Here is a 25,073-nt window from a genome sequence, read left to right as displayed (position 1 = left end):
TATGTTGTGCGTTTGTTTAGTCACTGTAGGGTATTTAAGTTGTGCGTTTGTTTAGTCACTGTAGGGTATTTATGTTGTGCGTTTGTTTAGTCACTGTAGGGTATTTATGTTGTGCGTTTGTTTAGTCACTGTAGGGTATTTATGTTGTGCGTTTGTTTAGTCACTGTAGGGTATTTATGTTGTGCGTTTGTTTAGTCACTGTAGGGTATTTATGTTGTGCGTTTGTTTAGTCACTGTAGGGTATTTATGTTGTGCGTTTGTTTAGTCACTGTAGGGTATTTATGTTGTGCGTTTGTTTAGTCACTGTAGGGTATTTATGTTGTGCGTTTGTTTAGTCACTGTAGGGTATTTATGTTGTGCGTTTGTTTAGTCACTGTAGGGTATTTATGTTGTGCGTTTGTTTAGTCACTGTAGGGTATTTATGTTGTGCGTTTGTTTAGTCACTGTAGGGTATTTATGTTGTGCGTTTGTTTAGTCACTGTAGGGTATTTATGTTGTGCGTTTGTTTAGTCACTGTAGGGTATTTATGTTGTGCGTTTGTTTAGTCATGGTGATTGAGCTTGTGCTGTCCTGGCTCCCAGGTTATGGAAACAACATCAGGTCATCCATCTCTGATGACTGTTTTTATTCTTATTGATGCTCACAGTTGTTCTGATTTGTCCTGAGAACTTTTTATTAACAACTTGTCTTTATGTCATGTATTTAGTCTATGTATTAACAACGTCCTTATAGGCAAGCCCTGCCACTTGGCAGCCATCTTGGTAACGCCTCCGGGCAGTTATTGTGAAGACCAGGGGCGAGTTCAATGTAGCAAAACTTTTTTTTTTCAATGGAAACGGTGGTGCCTTGAACACCCTGTTGTGTGTGTGTGTGTAAGTGCACTGCATTTTCCTGCTTTTTTTGATCTCTGCTGTGTTTACCAACTTGTCGCAGCTGATTGGGTAACACCTGTGACACGCCCACCAAACGGAAGAAAACATACCTCGAAGCCTGTTGCGTAACGTTTCAAGGAAACATGTTGTTCAATTCGAAAACGTTGCAAACTGGTGAAAAACGTTTTGAGATTGAACTTGTGTCAGGCCACTGTCTGGACGAATGGGGAGAGAGCCGTAACTGCACTCTCACTGGTCACCAGGACATAAAAACTACATATATAGAATCAGCAGTAAAATCGGATGAAGTTTGATGACTTTGCCCCAAAATAAGGTTTAAAAAGCATTTTTCCCCAAAGGTTATACTTCTACAACTCATGCAAAGTAGTAGTGACGCATGTGTAGTAGACCCTTCGTCAGTGAAACCACAAGACTGGCTGAAATTTGTTTCCCGCCTTGGCTATTAAAGGCAGACAATTGGCTTTCTAGCGGGAGGGTAATCACCATCTTTGGCGTTTCCGTATAGAGTCGTATTGAGGATTCTGACATACTGCGTTTTTGCTGTTTTTGCGTTTTCACCGGGCACCATCTTGATTATTTCGCAGTAATGGGAGCTGTGCCTGCCTTCTCTCGCCGCTTTGGAATACATGGAGTTTTCGCGGCCTGGTGGCCGACCCGTAGTAGCTACATAGGCATCCAGGGTATCAAATGAAAGGTCTGCTCAATCCGGATCGATTGATGCCCCCCGGATCACTTTGTAATGTAATGTTGACGGAAGAAAAAAGCGGAACTCGGAAATGCGGAAGTGCAGCTCCGGGCCGTCTGTGCGGTGCACACAACGGAGACGTGGTTCTCGCTGTTCGGCACAGACAGGCAGCTGTTGATTGAGAGACTGCCGCTACTAAACTTTCAAATGATCAATGAAATCAACGCGCAACTAACATTAATGACTTTCAGCCGCACACCGTGCTGCTCGGTAGCACTTAGCTTTATTAAAGTCTGTCTGTTGTTTTCCAACTGCTGGACAAGTTAAGGCAGTTAGCGCTAACGTTAGCTAACATCTCCTCTGCAGACTGCAGTCTGGAAGCTGAGCAGGATGCTTTTTGGCTGCTAGTTCAAGTTTGTTGTCAGTCATCCACATGTCGAGTACATAATGAACCAAATGTCGTTTCTCAAGGCCCACGGTGCTCAATACAAGATTACAATAATCAACTTACAAGACAAGAAACAAACATGTAACTACACCAGACGAGACAAAAAAATGAACAGCTATATTAAGGTGGAGTGAACGTGGTTTGGCTGGAGCGTTGTAAAGTGTGTAGCTCAACCCCCATCTGAATATATACTAATAACAGCCGCATTTCATTTACTTCTTCGGATTGTTGTTAAAATACTTTGCTTGCTTGCAAGTACTGAGTAGTCACACAGTGAGAAAAATACATCTTTATCATGTTCGTTTTACAGTTGCATCATAGCCTCATAATCGGAATGAGGTGCCTTGAAATTCCCACACATGAAGTGATGCATCGAGGAATCGAATCGTTGACCTGATGATTGTAATTGAATCGAATTGTGAGACCAGTAAAGATGCGAACCCCTAATTAATATTCTATCATTTGTAACTTATCGTGAAGCACTTTGTGACCCACGTTTAGAAAAGTGTTTCATAAATAAGGTTTAAGTTACTTAATATTAACGTGGAAAACAGGGAACAGCAGAAGTAAAAGTGTGAGAGATGGAGACAAAAGCTGGAGGAAAGAAAAGAAGGAATAATAATGAAGGGAAGTATGAGAGAAAGACAAAGGAAGGGGAGGATGACTGCTGCTCCATTCATTCGATCTGTTGGTGTTCAATCCTGTTATTGTGTTCTCAGAGAGGTGACCCCCCCCCACCCCAACACACACACACACACACACACACACACACTCACACACACCAGCCGGAGACAGAGCAGGCTTTAAATACATCAGCGACCCCTTTAAACACACTTTCTCTTGTACTGAGGAATGCAGGCACAAAGCCAACACATTCATTCACACCGAGAGCACACAAAATTTAAATCAGTAACTGCAGCGATTAGTCAGATCTGTGATAGTATAATATAACTTACACGTGAAACTTTTAAAGCACCGTTTCCTGATATTTCATGCATCGAGAAAGACTGAAAAAAGCTGCAAGCCTTTGCATTTGAGAAGCTGGAATTACACATAACTTACTATACTACTAACTTCACAACTACGTAAAATTACATCATAATTTATTTGTTATATTTTGTATCATTAATATGGGTGTGACGCGACTCACAAGATTGAGACACTATTTTTAAGATCTCTTCAATGCTGAATTATATAAAAATCATGAACATTAAACGCTTAATTTCCTGCATTCTTGTGATTTTTTCTGCACCAATTCTTGCCTTTTCTGCATGAATTTATGATGGAGATGTTTTTTATTTATGTAAAGGGGAAACTAGGTGACAATTCAAAATCTAAAAATATAACTGAATATAACGCGGTAAGGCTTGGTGTTGCTTTCAGATATGTGTTTTCTACTGAAGATCCGCTTTTCTCATGTAATATCATCCCAGGTGAGTCAACACACATGCAGGCATGAATCAGTCTTCCCTCCTCTTTGTGTCTTTGTTTGGGGAAGTGTCATCTTGTGTGTATGTGACACCTTTTCACCTCAATGGTAAAATATTTCATTTTAATTCAGTTACAAACTCCTGGACTTGAATAGCTCCTGTGTTTCAGCAGCTTTTCGACTCATCTTCAAAGCTTTCTGCACATTCAGAATCAATCCCACATCTGTGTTCTCTGACATGTCCAGAAAAAAGTCTGAATATTACAAACCTAATGTCATAATTAAATGAGAATTCCTAATTATTTTTAAATCTACCTGCCCTACATTCTGTTGTGCATTATGTTATTGCTACTAACTGACAACACTTGTGATCAGGCAGAAATCTCACGTTAACTTCAGCACCTCTGAAAAATTGCAGCTCACGGTGTCAAACAGAGCAAGTTTGTGCTTCAGTTTTTAGATGTTTATATTGCAAAACTCTGTCATAAGCTGGGTGCAACTCAGCGCTAGAGTGGGTTCACGTGATTACTATCACTGTGTATGCCGGTGTCGCAACGGCTGGGAATAAGGAAAAATAATTGTTTCCAGACTATTTCTGGAAAATTCCGGTTCTTAAATTGATCACATTAGATTTATAATACAAGAGTGTTTCTGTGTTTGGAGCAAGCAGCTGGTGCAGCCAATATGTTGTGGAAAACACATGCATGGTGTATGTACCAGGTGTGCTCGGGGTTCTGCACCTGCTGGTAACGTCACATAACGTGATTGGCTGTACGTTTTGTATGATGACGTGGCAGATTGTGATTGGTTGTATGTCGAAGTGTTTAAGGACATAGTTTTTGCGGGTCCTTGGATCAACTATGGAGAACTCAGAGCCGTTAAAATAATCTTATTATAAGATTATTAACAAGAATATTTATTCTCTGGGAGAACTTGTACAATGAAATATAGCATTACTTATTACTTACCACAGCCTGACCATCAGCTGTAAAATCCCTGACAGCAGAAAGCTGTCAGTTAAGCTAACGTGTGTGTGTGTGTGTGTGTGTGTGTGTGTGTACATGTACGTTGTTGCCATATTGCCAAAGCAAATGTGAAATAAAAGCAAAAATATTTATCGATAAATAGAGACCCCGAGCAGATGTGTAAATGGGCACAATGTAGTTTGTCTGAGCGGCGTTGCCATAGAGAGCCTAAGTCCCTCCCCTTTCGGTGGACCACCATGGGACCTTACTTCGGAAAAAATATGTACAGTAGTCAATGGCAAGAGACAACAAATCTTTTGATCCCGTTTGAATTGTGCTCTGAATTCCACATGATGGTCAATTTAAAATATACATTTGACAGTCAAGAAAGTTGCAGTTTGATGTAAAACTGTTACATATAAAATACATAATTACAAAGACCACAAAACCCAAAAGTTGTGTATGTTACGTCGTAACTTTTTCTCTAAATGACTGAAGTTAACGTAAAAGAACTTGCATGAGAGGATGATGTGAGACGGTGACCGAGAGTCATTGGATTAAACACGCTAAGTTATCTCATTAGCAGCAACCAAGCAATAAACATTAGCTAGCATTACCGTGCTAACATGTTGGTGACGTATACTGTGCGAGACGAGATGTAGTTCATTAAACGGTTTCACACAAAACGACATGTAACTTCGCTGTTTCACGACAAACTGCAACTTTCGTCATGAACAAAATTATCTTTTAAATTGACAAACCTTGTGTGTGAGGGGACTTGGGCTCTCTGTACTTCCCGTAATATATTTAATAAATAATATTATGTAAATCTGGAATTTTGAAATGGATAAAGTGTTTGAACCCTGTTTTTAAGTTTTCAAGATGACATAAAGCAACCTCCATCCTCTTTGAAGGACACATAATCTGCTCATGAGCTTTCATTTCACTGCTCCATCTCTTTCTCTCGGCTGACTTTCTTTCATTAAAAAACGCTGCACTCGTTCACGTTTGTCTCTCCTCTATATCTGCAGCATCACTTTGTTTCATCTTTACTTCACCTCGCTCGCTCCCGAGTTCCTTCTCTCAAAGCCTTTCTGCCTCTTTTTGCTCCTTTCTCGCTCCATTGTGTCAATTGCCTCCGGTCGCTGACATGAATGGATGAATGCAGTTAGGTTACGCAGGGGCTTTTTTAAAGCAGGGTTATCCAGGGCGATGAGGGGGAAGTGGAAAACGTGTGATTGAATGTGGCAGAGATACAGAAAGTGTGTCCCTCGCTGTGGGTTAGGGATACGATGGATATAACTTTTATTTGCAGAAAAGTTTACTTGGGCTGCAATTTAATGATTATTTTCATTATTGATAATACTTGGGTGGGCCCCCCATACCAAGTCTTTGTGTGGGAAACACTGTGTATATAATAAAAAATTTGCATCAATGCTTTTTAGTAATTAAGTTAGTTGAGTTTCTTGATGAATCGTTTCAGCCCTACTATAAAGTTCTCAGAGTCCAAGCTGGTGTCTTCAAATTGCTTTTTGTGTCCAACAGTGCAAACCCCCAAAAATATTAAATTTACTATCATATGTGACAAAGAAAAGCAGGGAATATGAACCTTCACGCACCATGAACCTGCAAGTATTGACATTTTTTTTTGCTTGAAAAAGTATTTAAACAATTTAATAGATTATAAGAATCATTGTTGATCATTTTCAGTTCTTATTTAAGTCCAAAGTAATGTAGGCTACATGTCATAGAGTACAGCTCAAAATTAGGGATAGACTTGTTATTTGTTGGTAATTTATCAGAACAAGGGATTTGTGATTTACCTGCACAATAACCAGTATGAACAAACATTTGCAAATTATTGATTCAGTTGATCAGGACATTCTCGTAGGTATTTATGTGTGTGCGTTCATGTTCCTGAATCTTATCAATATATTTAAAAATATGTCTTACAGTTGTTATTTTTTCACTAAATATTGATCTTTTTTTATTTTCTTTATTTTGTTCGATACTCGCTACTTTATTTTTAGTGACGTCCTCACATAAAAGAAAGTGTGTTTGTCTGACAGTGAGACTGGTCCCTGACATTTAAAACCACAGTGTTAAAAATAGGCTTTACTGTTATGTGTGTGTGTGTGTGTGTGTGTGTGTGTTATCGCTCTCAACACTTCCAGATAGGAAAGCTGGGCACAGAAACAAGTCAGATGACCTTCACTGAAAACTTTGTTACCACCGTGCAAACATTTTGCACCACCATGTGAAATAATCAGTAATATAACAATAATTGTGCCTTTTAAGGTCAAACTTATTTATGAAGAGGTTTGTGTACAGGAGCAGGGCTGCAACTAACGAGGGGGGGATCTAGGAAAAATATATATTGCAATCACTTGTAGACATCATTTGTTTCCCTTCGGTGTAACAGGTGAATTTAACGGTTAACTTTTTTCACCTCCGTTCTGAAACCATCCAACCTGAAGTTAATGTAAAGCGTCCGAAAATCAAAATGTTGGTTCTTTACTTTATTATCCTCTATAGTTGTTAGTGACATAATAAATGATGATAAATTTATAAAATAATAAATATTTATTTTGCTCGATTCAAACAAAAAGATTTAAAACAAAACTGAAAAGTTGTCTGTTGGGGCACCTTTTTACCTCGATGAGAAATGATTTAATTTTAATTCAGTTATAAAGTCCTGGACTTTAATAGCTCCTGTGTTTCGGCAGGTTTTCTGCTCATGTTCAAAACTTTGTGCACATTCAGAATCTCTCCCACAGATCTGTGCTCTCTGACATGTCCAGAAAAATTAACATTATTCTCATCATTATTTAATGAGAATTCATAATATTTTTTAAAAGTCTACCTGACCTATATTCTGCAGTGCTCCCCTTCAGACTGTACTGAATGAGAGTGCACTGCACTTCATCGGAGGTACAAACCGAAATCGAAACTAATACTTGTGATCAGACAGAAATCTCAGCACAAATCCTTATGTTAACTTCTGCAGCTTTGATACTCCGACAGTCCTAAACAGAGCCAGATTGTGCCTCAGGTTTTAGATGTTGATAATGCAAAACTCTACTAGCGGGTCTGCTGGCTGCGTCTCAGCGTGCGAGGGGCGTGGGGTTACTTAATTATCACGCCGCATGCCGAGTTGCATTAGCTGGATGGAGATGATTCTCGCAGCCAGTCGACGTGATCGGAATATGGATTTGTCCAAGATTGATGTGTGGCGCTCAACGTACGAGTGTTACAGAGTGCGATTGAGAGGTCAGCAGGCCGTTCGTGAGAGGATAGATGGACCTGTACCGCGAGAACAGGTGAGCAGCCAGCCAATGATAGTAACTATGGTAACAGCTTGAGAAGACGCGCTCCGTTGTAGTCAGCAAATGACAAACTGAACCGACCCAGCGCAAAGTGATAGTAATAAATAAACACAAACACAATCCCTTTCGTCCCAGAGGCGTCCCAGAGAATATTTCTCTTTGTCCCAGACACATTTTCCACACTATCGTTCCCAGGACAACAGGACGCCGTTAGTCTCGAGCCGTGCTACAGACACGCATGAGGCGGCATCTATCATTCAAAGATGGCAGAAAAATTGTTTGAGATTTGTGGTGGCATCTGCATCTGAAAATCTCAAAGCATTAAAATGTCTTAATCCAGTTATTAGACACGAGTTGTTTTTAGTTCGATCCTCTACTACAAATAATATAATGTCCGCTGCAATATCCTATATGGTTTCCTGGGTAACATTAAATTTACTATTCAGACGTCACTTCTTTGTTTACCTTTTTCCATCAGCCAAGTTATATTTTCACAATAAACGTGGGCTGCTGCTTTGAGAAGGGACCTTGTTTGTTCATATTATAGTAATTTCAGACTTTATGTGCTTCTCGTCTTGTTATTTAGCAGCGTACAGTATGTTCATACTGTTTTTCTGTCTTGCCTCTGTCTGCAATGCTGAATGAATAATAACGAGGGGATGCAGAGGGAGGGAGGTTTATTCGTCTGATCACAACAGGATACATGAAGTCCCAGCAGATACACATTGCTTCTCACAACCACTCATTGATTGTTGTACTCAGTCCAGCAGAGACGGGTGCTTTGAAGCGCTGTGGACATGAAATTACATTCCTGCTATTTTGATGTCTGGACATACTGCTCTTTTCAGCAAGAGCTTTGTTTCTGCTGCCATACGAGCTTTAAATAAGTAACCTCTTAAGTTACTGTGAAATACAGTCTGTGGTGTACAGTGTCCGTCCGTGTGTGTGTTATGTTATGCTAGGCTATGCTATGTAAAGGACTGTGGAAAATAATTTTCTGCTTGAGGACAAATAAACAAGTCTATCTGCTGTGATTAAATTTCAAACTAGACTAAAATATGTAATTTATAGGCTCTATTAAAAGCTCTAATCTTCATAACACCAGTATAAGACCAATGCATTAAGGCTCAAACAACTTTATTTTTCTTTGGTCTTTAGCACTAGTGGTCTTTATCCTGAGGGTGGAGTTTATTCTCTTCGTGGCGACCAATTTAGGACACCTTAAACTCGGCAAGCTCAGCTCGACAGTGTCAAACATTCACCCCTGTCAAAAGTTTATAGGCAGAATGAAAAGTGTGTGTCACAACCAGGGATGCACCGATCTGTCTTTTTTTGATCGATACCAATACCTGGGCTTCGGGTATTGGGTTATGCTGAGTACTGATCTGATACCAGTGTAAAATTAATAAGCTGTAGCTCTCACTGTGAGGAAGATACTGGGAATCATTATTTTAAGTATAAGGCAACATCAGGCTCGACTTAAGCATTGCATCCAAACTTTATAAAACAAAATGCTGTGTTAGCTCTCCTAGCGAAAAGGTTAGGGTCCACCAGTGCACTGCTGATGCATCGCTTTGTGTGCACGTAATTGAAATGAATAGATCGGCCCCCTTGTCACCAATACCTGATCCAACTATTTGAGTCAGTGTCGGCCTGATAGCCGATAGGGGTGCAACAACTAATCGATCGTTGCCAATGAATTTAATAATCGATTCGTTCATGACGTCATCAAACCGTAACGACACCGTCACCTTGACGGAGTAAAGTGATGTGAACAGTAAAGTGTCTAAAACAACACAACATCAGCGCTGCAGTAACACCTTCACAATATAAAACCTCCAAAGTGTGGGAGCATTTCACTCTTAACTCAGCCAAAAAGGTTGGTAGCTGCAGCATCTGCAAAGCTGAACTTTCCTGAAAACACCGCAACATCTGAAGAGGAGGCACATAACGTTATTGCTCTGTGGATGATGAAGACTCGTCTCTCTAAGCTAGTTAGCAAGTTTCACTTTACGATCTGTAACGTTTTCTATACAGTTTCCCTCGGTCAATTTGATTGTTAATGGCGCTGAGAGTAGCACATAATTATGATGCACAACGGCCGCATTCACATTCCAGATGTGCCCTGACTTTACAATCATAAACGATGTATCGCTCATGGCACTGTTCCCAGCTGGAGAACGTGTTGCTGCCGAGAGCGCAAGATCAGACAACACCGGACAATTTAAAGAAGAGAAAACAGTTCTCCTGTCTATGCGTGAGGCGGCGGGTAAACCGCCCCAAACTCCCTTTGTTTTGTTTTGTGTGTTGTCGAGTTAGGGGGAAATATACAAATGCTGTCTACTACAAAATCGTTATTCTTGACCCCCCCCTTGTAAATTCGGCAAATGTAATGCATGATGTTATTCCTGTCTTTGTATACAGTGTCAGTTTGTCCCGGTGTGTTGCAGTACTGGCGCGTAAACTGCTCCTTCACTAAACAGCAGATCAGCTGCTCAGATCAGGACTTGATTTCAGTGGAACTTTCTTTTGCTGCAGCAGAAATGTTCATTAAAAGATGTATTTTTGAAAGCAGTATTTATTTTATTGTTGGGACTTTTAATTAGCACGTGCCTAAAACAACCTCAAGTTTTTAACTTTAACTTTTAATTTAAAAGCTGATAGGTAAATAAGACGCATTGGGTAATTTTGCGATTCATAATCCGAGTAGTCGATTATTCGCTTCAACAGACGATAGATTAATCAACTATCAAAATAGTCGTTAGTTGCAGCCCGAATATCCGATATCGGTATTGGAACGGTGCATCCCTAGTCACAACATACTATTTATAACTGAAGCCATGTGGTGTTACAGAGACGCCTCGGCCTACAACTCATGTTCTCCAGCCGTGAGGGAACTTGCTTGTTTGGTGCACACCCCTAAACTGAAGAGACATAAATTACATTTCAACACCTTACTGGCACCTTCTACTATCAAAGTACACCTCAACATAAAAACAAATGGCATTGTTGTTTTTTGTTTTTGTCTTTTTATTGTTGTATCTGTAAAGTCACCAATAAAAAGTGACTCAAATAAACAGTATCTGTCAAAATAATCACAATATGATTATATATTATTTTGTTACAGCACATTTTCCCTCCTGCTCTCATGTTAAAGGTATAAACATAAGTGTGATGTTGAGGACATTTTAGGGAATTCACTTGTTTGCCGTCAAAAAACTAGGTTGGAGTCTCCATTTATTTAATTATGTGTAAAATATTGTTGTTGTATAGATGGGTGAGCTCAGTGTATGAACAGAAATGTGTAGATATAGTACAACTTGGGATGCACCGAATGTTCAGCCACCGAAAGTAATCATCCGAAAATAGCAAAAATAGCACTTTAGGTAACTGAAACGGCCCAGTGCGAGCTCACAGGCAGGTTAGCGACTTTATCCTGCCAGTTTCTCTCTTTACAAAGACAAGTGTTGCAGTATGAGAGTCCTGCCTGAAGAGAGGCTGTGAAGTCTTCATGTTACGCCGTACGAGAACCACATACATTATTTATCAAAATGGGTCGGACTTGATGAATTTAGCGCGAGGAGGAAACACATGTGACAACATCCGGTTTTCAAAATAAGGTGTCTATACAGTATGGAAATAAGATTAATTGTATTATATTCACAGAAAGTATAAAACATATTACATGTGTCCATTAAAAGTAAATGGACACATGTAATTTACTTTACCGGCTTGGGCCTCAGACCCACCCACCATAGTCTCTCCATGTCCTGTGGGAAACACTGAGTAAAAAGCACATTTTGACTATTTAAATTATGCAATGGGGGGAAAAAAGGCCCTGTGATTGACTGGCGACCTGTCCAGGGTGTACCCTGCCTTTCGCCCGACGTCAGCTGGGATTGGCTCCAGCCCACCGCGACCCTGTACGCAGGATAAGCGGTTGACGATGGATGGGAGGGGAAAAAAGGCAAAAATGTGAATGTACTTGTTCAATATTCACTTATCTGCAAATGTTTTCATTATATTCGGCTTCGGCAAAGAATTTTCATTTCAGTGCATCCCTAAGTACAACACTGCTAAATCCTGGAACAGTTAACCTTCTTTGTCTACTTGGGCTAACTTCCTCTGGCCTGGGACCAGCCCGGTTGCTCACTCATGGCTTCATCATGTCATTTTGCAAGTCAAAATTGTTCCACACGGGACAGAAGCCAGACTGGATATATGTGGACCCAATTGAGAGAGATATCGTGTTGCCGATGATTGTCAAGGTCAGAGCGTCACTATAGTGATTCTGTGTGCAGCTCCTGTCAGCTGTCAGCGGCAAGTGGGTCACAGAGACCTTTCAGTTATGCAAGCTCCCCTCCTACCAACAACGCACTTACCCATGCAGATACTGGGTGCACTATTGAGAAATTCCTACTGGAACTCGCACACACTGAGTGTTGGCTGCTGTTTATGGATCATTTTACCACTTCAGCTCAAGCGTGAGCTTTAAGAAATCTGCACTGACTGCTGCTGAAAGACAGATATTTTGCAATCTGTGATTTTGTAACGTTTAATTTTGGGCAAGGCAGGGCTTTATCTGTGTGTTACTGTAATGCTGTTTCTTGCACTGCAGTTATCAGCTAAAAATGGATAAGCAGTAAAGGATATTAGACTAAACACTTATTAAAAGACAAACGTTTGATGTCTTTAGTGCATGGCTCCAGACTAACTGTTTTTACTAGGAGCACTGTGGCCCCTAAGTGAAAATCTTACAGGTACAGGCAGAAAATTAAGAGGCGCACACCTTTAAATAGACCTACCACGCAATTTTTCACATTTCCCCCATTTTAAATGTATTACTGATAAATGATTGTGGTAATAATTATAGAAACTACAATGTTATGTTTAATTTTAATTCGCTGTCAAATTGTGTGATCAGTATCAGGAAATGTGTGAGAGCACCCAATTTAACATCCCTGCTCCACATTCACACCTGAGACCTTGTAACATTTACGAGTCACAAGACGCCGGGAAGGGAAAATGGCTAATTGGGCCCAATTTGGACATTTTCACTTAGGGTTGTACTTACTTTTTTGCTAACGGTTTAGACATTAACGGCTGTGTGATGTGTTATTTTGAGGGGACAGCAAATTTACACTGTTATAAAAGCTGTACGCTCACTTCTTTACATTGTAGCAAAGGGTCATTTCTTCAGTTTTGACACATGAAAAGATAAAATCAAATATTTACAGAAATGTGAGGGGTGTACTCACTTTTGTGAGATACTGAGTATATACTTGTGTTTTGTCCACCCTGTTAGACCTCTGTCCATCCTGTTATGTTGGTATTTTTCCTTCATAGTTTATTGAAATTACCAAATATTAAGTGTATATTTATATTTACATAAAGATATGGAAGGAGTTGACTATACAGGCAAGAGACGTTGTGTAATTCTTATCATAATTTTTCATGAGGGAAAGAAAAGTGGAAAAATACGCCCCCTTTTTCTAATGTGCCCTTGTTTTTTCTCAATTCATAGTTTTCTGTCACGTTACATGCGCGGTGACCTGGAGGGCAAAACAACAGACCAACATAGAGACGTCACAAAAGCAGTCAAATTTTATTTGGATCACCTTTCAACTTAAGAAAGAAGTGAACACAAACTGCAAGTGACCATATCTGATCCATATAACGTTACAGCGTCCGCTGCTGCATTTCTACCGTTAAGAACTGCCAGGTCCCTGCCGCCGCACAACGGTAATGTTTATGTTTACCTTCTAGGGAATCCCTCACCTAACACAGCTCAGGCTTGTCTCCTCCTCGATTAGTGCATCTGAAAGCACAACAACCATCCAGCATTTTGGCTAAAGTAACAGCGTATCAGTTGATTATTGGTTGGCAGACAGTGGAAAATAACGTCTTTTTTGCCCTTCAATGGAGCGCTTCCCTTGGAATGTGACGTCACGTGAAAACTATGAATAGAGGGTATGCATTGATGTCACTTCCCCTTCCGGAAAATATCTATTACCATGGCTGCGTTTAGCAAACTGGGAGTAAAACAAGTGATTATTTGCTCTAATTAAAGGCAGTCGGACTCGACAATGATCCTTACTGCTTAACAAAGAACCGGCGGTCCAGCTCTTTCCCATTTTAGATGTGTTGTTTTGTGTTGCGTTCTGTGACGTTGTGCGCATACCCTATATATAGGCCTATATATAGGCCTGTTTAAAAATTAAAACAAATAACTGATAAGAGTGAGAGACACGATTTCTATAAAAATGTCATTTTAGTAGCAATCATGCACTGAAAACACTTTTAAACAGTTATGTTTAAATCCTTAACAGGGTGGACATGTCCTGTGGGTCACATGTTGTTAATATATGTAAATTTAATACAATCAAGTAGCTCGACCAATATGTTTGTTATAAATTAAGATATATCTTTTATACAACAGAACTTTGAATTATAGGTAAATCAACTTTATCTATTTATTTATCCCAAGTTTGAAGTCCAAATGGCACCCTGTTAATAAAAATGACCCTCCTGAGAAATAGCCTATATCAATCATAGCAAATTCAAATTTACATGGCTACACAAAAAAAACAATTGGCCTACACTTTTAAAAAAGAAAATGTGATAAACAGAGTTTGCTCGAATGCTCAAATGTTTGTCTTAATAGCTTAAATATAAACTGTCACATCTTCGAGTATCTTCAACCAATTTCCCCCTGACTTTAACCTTCCTTGGATAACTATGACCTGGGTCACTGAGAACCTTCACAGACATCCTATCAAAATTATCAAAAAACATCACACATTCATGTGAAGGTTGTCAAATCTTCAGTTCGGTGGTGCAGTGGTTAGCACTGTCGTCTCACAGACCTTTCTGTGTGGCGTTTGCATGTTCTCTCCTCTCCAGGTGCTCCGGCTTCCTCCCACCATCCAAAGACATGCAGGCTATGTTAATTGGTGTCTCCAAAATTGTCCTTAGGTGTGGATGTGAATGTGAGTGGTTGTTTGTCTATGTGTGGCCCTGCGATGAACTGGCGACCTGTCCCCGCGTTTCGCCCAATGTAAGCTGGGATTGGCTCCAGCCCCCCCCGACCCTGTACACAGGATAAGCGGTTGACGATGGACTTATTATAGTGCTGTTAGGGCGACATATCTAGTTAGTTTTTTCGCCTCATGGTGCATTTTAAGCTCGACTTCTTGCTCTCTTTTCCCCCTCTTGCTCTCTAATACTTGCACTTGTTCTCTTCTCCTTTTGTTAATGTATCCCCATTGTGGCTTTCCCCACTCTAAGGGCACTTTCTTAATGCAATCTCATACTCTCTCTCTCTCTTATTGACTCTTACTCGCTTTCAATCATCTGTCTCCTGTATGAACGCATCAACCCTCCCTCGGGTGCACTTAAACTTTGGTTCTTGGGCTGTGTCCCAGTTCCATGGTACATTAAGTAAGCACAAAGTACATATTTCTAATCATTCAGATGAAAAATGTGTCAAAAAATACTTCTTAATTTTATTTTTAAAATTGTTTTTAATGAATCATGAATGGTGATGAGACCGCACCTGGAAGAGCTCAGAGAACAATGTAAAACAGAAGTATTAAGTCTTTGGTAATACGTTTGTGATGTTTAGTTAGCAGTTTAATTCCAAAGTTGCAGATTGATTAACGTCAGCACACATTGCATCATTTCCTGTTGCTCCAAAATGGAAAAATACACATTTATTTTATACAAAAACTGAATACTGTCACAGTAGTATAAAGTACCTTGTATAGGCCAGGGTTGAAATGATTAGTCATCGACTTATCGATTAGTCAGTCGACAACTGATGATTATTGGTTTTAAGTTGTCCACCAAGGATTCTAGGAACTGTTTTTATATCTTATTATATTTAATATGTTAAGACAAAACAAGACATTTAAAGGTGTCACCTTGGGCTCTTGCCACATTTTTAGGCCATTAATCGATTTACTCAAACAATTCTGACTGTAGCGCTGCCACTAACGATTATTTTAATCATAGATTGTTTTCTCGATTAACAGAATAATTGTTTGATCTGAAGAATCAAAAATAAGAGAAAAATGCTCACGTCACAATTTCCTAAAAGTTCCTTTTCCGTTCTGTTAATTGATTGATAGATTAATTGTTACAGATGAATTTCTAATGAGAATAATCGTTAGTTGCAACCTTTACCCTACAATATACTGGTGGTGTCATTAAACATGTATACATTAAAATGTATAACTCTTACACCTCAAATCAGAATTTAAAGTGTAAACAGTGTTAACGAACTGTACAGTGAGGGGATATAGAGAGATATGTACTCCTCTCATAGTAGATAACAACAAAATATGAATTTAAAAAGTCTTGGGCTTATTAAACATCTGAATTATGCATTTATATAATTGTATACATTTAATCTCAGTGTGGAACAGTTTCGATTTTTTACATATTCTTATTTAATATTGTAGAGGACAGAATTGGGACACAGCTTTGGACTCTCCTTCCTGGTTCAGCCTGCCTCTCTCCTCTCCTCTCTAACTGTTTGTCACTTCGTCGACTGTGACGCTGAGAGACGAGCTGCACTTAAGAGCACGGCTGTAATTTGATAATCTGGAGAGGCAGAGCTGTCACAACTCATTCATTTCTCTCTCTGGTCTCGAGGCAGTGTGATTAATCAAAGTCTTACTCCTCCGAATTCAAAGAGCGAGTGTGTGTTAGTGACCTTTTGCAAGCGTGCACTTCCTTTAACGCCGATGATGATACTCAACTGTGAGAGTTGAGATGAGTAAACGTTCACAGCTGGGCTTAAGTTCAACCCATTAGAAGATGACTGGAACAAGAGTTTGGACTGGATGGAAGTTGTGGAGGTTATTCTTTTCTGATCATTTACTGACCAAAAGATTAATGCAGAAAATAATCTGCAGATTTGAATCAATAAAGAATATTGATATTAGCTGCAGCTCAATCCTCTAGATAGATAATTTAGCAGAGACCAGCCTAAAGGTTGATATTGAGTTGGACTTTATTTTAAAATTAGCACAAACCAGATGCGGTGGTGCAAAGAGTTACTTACTTGTTGTTTCTTTATTTCACAAATGTTAAGAAACCACGAGTACTTCTCAAAATATGATTATGTGTTTTTATACATTTTGTTCTATATGTTTTGCTCTTTATTTTAGGGAAGGCAACGAGCCTGGTGATGAGTTGACGGTGACCTACAGAGAGCTGCTGCACAGGGTCTGTCAGTTTGCCAACGTCCTGAAGTCTCAGGGTACGTTAAAACTACCTGATCCACCACTGAGGTCTTCAGTAAAACAACCATCTTACATCTGGCCTTTTCCCTGCTTTGTTGTTTTGTGTCTATCCTTGTGTGGTGCAGATGTGAAAAAGGGCGACCGTGTGTCCATTTACATGCCCATGGTGGTGGAGCTGGTGGTAGCCATGTTGGCCTGCGCCCGCATCGGTGCAGTTCACTCCATAGTGGTGAGTTTGAAATACATTTCTTTATAAAGGAAGGGTGCACACATACATTCTGAATTATGGAAGTGTTGAGATATTTAATACTGTACGTTTACAGTTTGCAGGTTTTTCTGCTGAGTCTCTGTGTGAGAGGATCCTGGACTCACAGTGTACACTGCTCGTCACAGCAGGTGCGTTTAAGATTAAGAAAACAAGTCTTCATAGGAGGTTTTCACATAAAGGCAGTGCTAAATAACAGGTGGTTGTGTGAGGATCACTGGGGTTTATGCCTGCCTGACGCAAAGAACATTTCCTGCTGACGTGTCCCTTTTTTATCTGAAGATAATGAATCGCTATCAGCTCCAGATCTGCTTCTCTCAGTTGCCTTAAAGGTGTGTTCACACAGACAAGGAAGCACATTTCCCCGTCACATTATATTGGGGAATTTGAGACACCAGTGATTGAGCAGGAAGAGGTTCAGTGTCTTTCTGAAAACAGAACTTGTTACAGTCCCTCTGGCCTCTCCGCTAGTCCCGCAGAACGGTTGAAATAAGTGGCTGAAGACGAGGTGCTGAGCTGTGACCAGTAATCAACGTCTTTTTATCTGGATTAGAGTCTGGGGATATAAATCTGTTAATCCACTGGGTTAATGGCCTGAAATTGGAGCCAACACACACACACACACACACACACACACACACACACACACACACACACACACATTTCTCTCATTCATAAAGTCCTGTAAGCTGATCACCGTCAGTTTACTCATAACGTTTTATTAGCTTGTAAAGAGAATAATGACAGTATGAATGGTGAAACTGAGCTAAATTCTCCACCGGCTCTCGTTTAGTTTTACTGCCACAAAAAAAACATTTTGTAAAGTATCTCAGCTTCTTATGAAACTGCAGGGGTTGAGGACCTGTCTTTAAAGGGCTTCACTTATTAACAATGAATAACCTCCATTTTGTAGAAATTTAACTGGCGTTCTTCCACAAAATGACTCGGAGTGAGCTGAAGAAAGACGTAGTGTATATACTACTAGTTGTTGGTATCCTCTAAATATTTCCTCTAGAAATGTTTTAAGATGCATTATAATTATCTGTTTTGAATAATAATTTGTGTCTGAGGTAGAATTTGCACAAAAAGGTTAAAGTTACCCTGTTAAAAATTCTTTCTATTCTTCTCCCTCATTGAAAATTGAATTAAAAAGTCCAGAAGCTTTATATGAATGTGTAAATATTTTTTACTTATACTATTTTTTACTTCTGAGCACAAAATGTCACCTACTTCCCTGAAAAGCATATGTGCTGGAAGTTTTGTTTGTACGCGTGTTAAACTCCGATTCAAGGTGAGCAGAGAGAAACTTTCCTCCTTCAGCAGATGAAAGCGAAAAACAGCCTTCTTTTGTCAGACTCTGCGGAGTGAAGGTCAAACATACTGGTAAAGGAACACTGTGCAAAAACACATTTTGTACCTTGTTTTCTCAGTTCTCAGTTTCTTGTGCCTCGGCCAAAGAAACATTTACTTCTTTTCAAACTAATCCCAGTTCGAGCTTTGACCTGTGAGACAATGAGACTTGTGTTGTCCAGCCAATTAAAGAGAGAGTTTGGGATTGACTGCTCTTTAGGAAATAATTATATATATTTATATAAATAAATAAATAAAATAATAATTTTTTAAATGTAGCTTAATGCTGACAGAACACATGCAGCAGAAAAAGAGGGATACAACATGGCTGGAAGCAACAGCAAGGACAGAAGAGCTACAACAAAGAGTCCATTATTATTTGATTTTGATAATTGGTTTTGAGTACTGAGCCAAAATTCTCTGATTCCAGCTTCTTAAATGTGAAAGTTTTCTTTTTTCTTTGCTTCTCTATGACAGTAACCTGAATTTTTGAGGACGTCATCTTGGGCTTTCCCAAAGCCCAAGATTACATTAAACAACTAATCGATTAATTGAGAACATAGTCAACAATAAAAATAGTTGCAGCCCTAAAGTACAGATAGAGGGTTAAAGAATAGATGGATATTTTAACACAATAAACACATTTCAAACAGCAGTGAAGCGATATCTTTATAGCTCAACTAGACTGTAAGAGGCAGGGGGACAAAATCCATCTTCATGCTGTGCAAAAAAGCATTCTGAGCTCAGGCAACATTTCTTAGCGATTTCCTACAAGCCACCAATACTAATTCTCATCATGTTGAGCCATCTTCCTCTGTTCGAGTTCCTCCAGTTTAATCAGGTACAGCAAAATCAAAATAATTTTGGTTGAAACAGACGATATCCAGGATGCTATGAATTTTAGCAGAAATGCAAACAAACCCAACAAGTACATTATTCTCCTCTTTCTTTTCTCTCATTCTGTCACTCTTTGCTCATCTGTTTTCATCTCTCGTTCCTTCAGATGGGTTCTATCGAGGAGATAAGCTGATCAACCTGAAGCTCATAGCTGACGAAGCACTGCAGAAATGCAGGAACAAGTAAGCGCGCACACACACACACAGGAATGCTATACCTGTATGTTGTATTTACATACACAAACACTTATACAGGGATCAGCCGCTTACATAATTCATGTATATATGGACTGAAAAGCTTGGGACAGAATCTTTCCTGTTTAAATAATCTGCTTATAGTAATCAAGTTGTCTGTTAACAGTGGAACGTTGTCCATCTTTCTGTGTAGGAGTGTGGACTGAACGACCATATGTAATCTTGAAATTGAAAATGTGTAGGCACCCTGTGATCAGGATTGGGATCATCTGAAAATTCTTCCTCCAAATGCAGCAAAAACATGTAATTAACTAAGTTTTAAATATGACATTAATCAGTAAAAACATTTGACACCTCTCTTGTCCAGGAATACGCAGTTTTCACGTGAAACCAACAGTCAGACATGTTTCATTACAATTTCTTTTCCAACACACAGACACACACAACCTTGATTGTCTTGATGTTGATGGACAAAGCAGCCACTCTGAACTGAGTTGACAATGAAACAATGTTGGATTTACTGTAGATACGCTCTCTTCACACCATGCATTTGCACAATCTTGCTGTTTCGCTACTGAATAGATGGATGATCCAGTAGCAACATGCGAGCAAAACCATTTGGTTAATATTTTATCCTTCAGACACGGCAGTATTCCAGTGCATTGCCACACTTCTGCAATACTCTTTGAAATTAAATAGTTGAATAGATGAAAAATTACTTAATGCACACTGAGGATTGAGAGAAACGATATGCTCACTGGGTGTAAGACGGTAATAAATACCCCGTCTGGATGTCTCTTCTCTCTCTGTGCAGGGGTTTCCCAGTACACAGGTGTATAATGCTGAAGCACTTGTCTAAAGAAGCAGAAGACACTCCCCTGGGCTCTCAGTCTCCTCCCGCCAAACGATCCTGCCCTGATCTGCAGGTAAACCATAAACTAGAGCCCCAAACTTGCCCGTTCCAGACCAGGCCAAAGAGTCACTGCAGCCTGTGTTTGAAACATTAGTCTGATCTTCTGCGGTTATACTGAATCATCATATCATGCTGTCCCAGCATGTTGTATTCTTTTATATGTTAAGTTAATTTAAGTTCACATTCTCCACAAGAAAACATCACTGCTTTGCTTCTCCCATCTTAGTCAGACAAATCACAGAGGGGTCAGGCTTACTAACATGTGAATAATACTAATTCTCATCCGATTCCTGTGTGTCTTTTAAAGGAGAAGGGTGGCGACATTCTGTATTTTTATTGTCAACACATCCCATGATAAGACAAAAACCAACAATTTAATTGATCTAAAACTGGAATTATCCTTCTCTGTGCATAATAAAATGTACCTGGGTGACGTTCATACATGTTTGGTGTGTGCGTTTCTTTTATTCAAAGAACTCATATAAGAAAGCAGGAAATTTAATCTGTTTCACCCTCAAACAAAAAAAACAAAACAACAACATTTAATGGATGGGACTTTGATGAGATGGGCAATGATTTTAAGTGCCTTGATGAGGAGATTTAGTTTTCACTGCTCTGCTAGGAGATCACTTGTTACATCCAAACTCTGAAAGAAAAACCTCTCAGCTAGATGTTGGATCTAGTCACTGTTGAGGATTTGGTAGGTGTCACCTGCTTTGTGATCTATGGTTACCCATAACACCCTTCTCTGCATAGGTTTGCAATAATGTTAAGTTGGATCTCCTCAGAAGCATAATTCCAGTTTGTGCGTATCACGGCCTGATGTCGCTCCTTCCTCTGAGCCACAGAGCTCCATTGTTGTCCAAAAACTATTAAAAAGCCATCAGTGAGCCTCACTGCTGCACTGGGTCACATGTTCCTTCATCACCACAAACACACATACTGTAGTTTATTCTAACTCAGTCCCACACGCACCGTCCCGCTGATTCAAAAATGTGGATTCATCCGCCACTAAAAATAGTCCCCAACAAATGCACTGTTTCATCCTGTTAGTTCGATTTAAAAACTACAGTGAGCAGCTGTTTCTTAGGAAATTACTGAGCCTCTTTTTAAGAAATATAACTATGTATTTTTGAGGTGTTTTTAAAAAGATTTGCATCTTCATTATGGGCCAATGGGCTCGGAGCGGAGAGCCTCAGCCCAGAGGTCAGACTGTGTTGCGAGGTGGACTAACATGCTGCTGGTTTGGGTCTTTTCATGGGATTCATTGCAGAGAACACAAATATAGAATGAAGCCTTATCTGTTAAATATAATTTAATGTTTTGAATTTCTAATCTACATGTTCATAAAGTTGGAGATGCCGCTGAATTTGGGTTATTTGGGCATCAAGGACTGTCTTTATGTTCTAAGGCACTTCTTTTTCTGTTGTTCTGTAGTCTTGAAAAGCTCCTAAAACGTCTCCCAATGTGTTAACTTGAGGTGACATTGCGGACCCAGGTTTCTTTAGCTTGTGTTCTTTTAATGTGAGTTTTTAAAATAACCACTCTCCCTCATTGACTTCTCCTTCCTCCACCTCCTCTTCCTTTCTTCCCTCCCATCCAGCAGGAGAAACAGACAGGGAGAGTAAAGAAAACACGTCCTGTTCCGCAGGTATTTTCATTCCCTCATCTCTCCACTAAACCCCCATAACACTGTTTTTACTTTTGCTTTTGAAAGGAGAATTTCACCCACAAGCAGATGTCTGCTGTAGGGTAAAAACAAAAAACAGTTGTCTAGTTGTCTTTCATGACTTGGCATGTCAAGTCTTTTAAAACCCCCTGATAAAATTTAAGAAACTGTTATTGCTTGTTTATTGTTTTTACCCAGCAACGCAGTTTGTTTATTCCTGTGATGTTTGACAGTTCAGCTTACATTTGTGAACATGACAAAATGATTTCCCCTGATTTAGTAAAGATTGAACTTAAATTCTGTGAAGAACATTTTATCTCTGATATCTGCTGAAAATGTGAAACGGACACAATAAGTTAAATCAAGACGTAAAACTCGATTTTTTTTTTGTTGCAGTTAATTACTTGTCAGCTTTAAAAATTACATTTCAGATTGACTGATTTGCAGCAGAATCTAAATTAAGACCAGAAATGGGACATGAATGGAAATAAAAAGAATATACGTGAAGTTTACAGAGACGATATTACACCATAAAAGATGGGAAAGTGTTGCTTGTGTTCTTAAATGCTTGCTGTGCTGTTTATTCATTGGAATAAAATATAAAATCTCTGAAAGCGTGGCATTTGGATTAACACTGTTCTTCTTCTTTTTTTTGTATATGTTGTGAACACGCTCTTTAAATTGCGGTTGTACACTTTCGCCTCCGACTACTCTCTTGTTGGAGTTGAGCACCTTTTTTAGATTTTGTACACAGCCCAAACTGACCTGCTGTCTGTGGCTGAAAGGTGTTGTGTTTTTCTGAACTTCTGTATAACACTTCTCTCCTTTACTCACCCGCCACATGCCAGGAAGAATCAGCGGTCTGTTGTTCAGGATTGGATTTTTGGTTTGAATACAGATACTTTGCCTTCTATAATTTTAAAACTTCTCTGAAGGCCACATTTCTAAGCCGGAAGGCTTTCAATCAGTGGTGTTAATTCAGCTAGAAAAAGGCCTTCACCGTTATGAAAAAGGTTCTTAAGGGTTAACGTTTATAATTTTCCCATTTTCTGTTCTATTGTGAGCATCATCTTCTTGTATGTGTAAATCAGTCACACCAGTTAGCTGTGAAGGGCTCGTGATATTGAAAAAAAGTCAGTACTCAAGGTCCACTTAATAGCTTACGATTTGTGAACCCAGATAAAAGCTAGTAAGCGGCCTTGAATTAAGAAATCAGCATTCACTCTCGTTTAGCTCTGTTTGTTCATCACTACTAAACACCCAACACATTGTCACATTAAGTGATACGTTAATATAAAAATATAGATTATAGTCGCTTTAAAGAGTGAATTGCTCAGAAATATTGAAAAACAGCACTAATATTTTGCCTACTGGCAAGAGGTCATAATGAGCATAATCCACACAACACACTCCAATGAACTAATTGAAATCCATGAGCAACACTTTAGTATTATTGGTTATAAACATTCAGTATAATTGTATATATTATTGTATTTTGTTCATATATTTGCCATATTATGATACATATCACAAAATATTCTTTTAATTTCCTTATATTGATTCCAGTCATACCGCTCAGCCCTCACCTCATGTCATGTGGTATAGAATCAGATTCATGTCTAAATGCACAAACTATTTATTTACAAAGCTTTCCTCCTTGTATTTTACCCAGATGCAGAAACAAACAGACCCCTGATTCTTTCTCAGAAACTTAGTTGTATATAAATAAAGAGGCAGAGCCCTGTGTTTTCTCTTTTCGACAGCCACGTTGCCTCACATCTGTCGACGTTAATATTGTTTTCTCTGCTTGTGCACATAAAGATTTAAAGATGGTGCATCTGCAAGCAAACCTGTATAATAATAATAATAAAAAAAAATTTAAAATCTGAACACGCAGTAAACACTTGGGTCATAATTGAAAACACAAGGCCCTGCCAACATGATGTGGATCAGCTCTGTACAAATGTCACCATGAAAACAGCATTATGGGATGGATCGCTCTGTGAACAATGTAGGGTGGACATCAGATCTGGGTCGGTTTACTGTTTGTTACTGAAAGGAGCTCACTTGATTTTTCTGGGACCTCTGCAGAGACGGGGCTTTTTTAAAGAGTAAAATCCTTTTTTGTTGAACCACACACAGTCACTAAATCACTCTCATCAAAGCTGCCAGATTCCCTTGACAAAAATAGGATTTTTTTAACTCTCTGTTCTAACACTGTGTCAATTGCCAAAACACACCAAAGTCACACAATAACACCAACAAACTAACCGACCGAGGCAGCGGTAGGAAAAGCAACTCCTGTGCTCTGCGAGGTAAAATCACTGTTTTTGGCCATGGAGTCTGGTGGCTTTGACGAGCGCGATATAGCGACTGTTTCTGGATAAAGAGAAAAGGCATCTTACTGCACAACAAAAGGATTACATTGCTGTATTGCTCGCTCAATACAAGTTTCAAAAAATGTTTTCCCAATTAGTCACACACAATTACATGGGAAAATAAGGTCCAGGCTGAAAAATACCGAAGTTGTTGTGGATTTTGTGGGGACATGACTTATTATTTTATTTTATATATTTCTCTGCTTGTCTTATCTTCCTACATATCTTTCTCTATCTTTTCTCCATTTTGTCTTTCTGTTAGTCCAAAGGTTTTCATGCTTTTTATAAACGAAGATTCCCTTTCCCCTATTGTTCCTTAAACTACTATATATATATATATATATATATATATATATATATATATATATATATATATATATAATATATAATATATAATATATATATATAATATA

General features: G+C 39.1%; 1 protein-coding gene across 1 annotated transcript in view; it reads left to right on the top strand.

The window, feature by feature from the left end:
• acss2 (acyl-CoA synthetase short chain family member 2) overlaps positions 1-25,073 on the top strand; it is a 46,514-nt gene that overhangs the window by 5,966 nt on the left and 15,475 nt on the right. Inside the window, 6 exon segments of the mRNA XM_046055252.1 lie at positions 16,920-17,011; positions 17,120-17,223; positions 17,318-17,390; positions 19,613-19,688; positions 20,515-20,626; positions 22,217-22,264. Of these exon segments, the coding sequence (XP_045911208.1) occupies positions 16,920-17,011; positions 17,120-17,223; positions 17,318-17,390; positions 19,613-19,688; positions 20,515-20,626; positions 22,217-22,264 (505 nt within the window).

The sequence above is a fragment of the Micropterus dolomieu genome, linkage group LG08, assembly GCF_021292245.1.
Source record: "Micropterus dolomieu isolate WLL.071019.BEF.003 ecotype Adirondacks linkage group LG08, ASM2129224v1, whole genome shotgun sequence".
Lineage (NCBI taxonomy): Eukaryota > Metazoa > Chordata > Actinopteri > Centrarchiformes > Centrarchidae > Micropterus > Micropterus dolomieu.
Note: the sequence above shows the minus strand (reverse complement) of the source record. Positions and strands in the feature narration are given on the sequence as shown.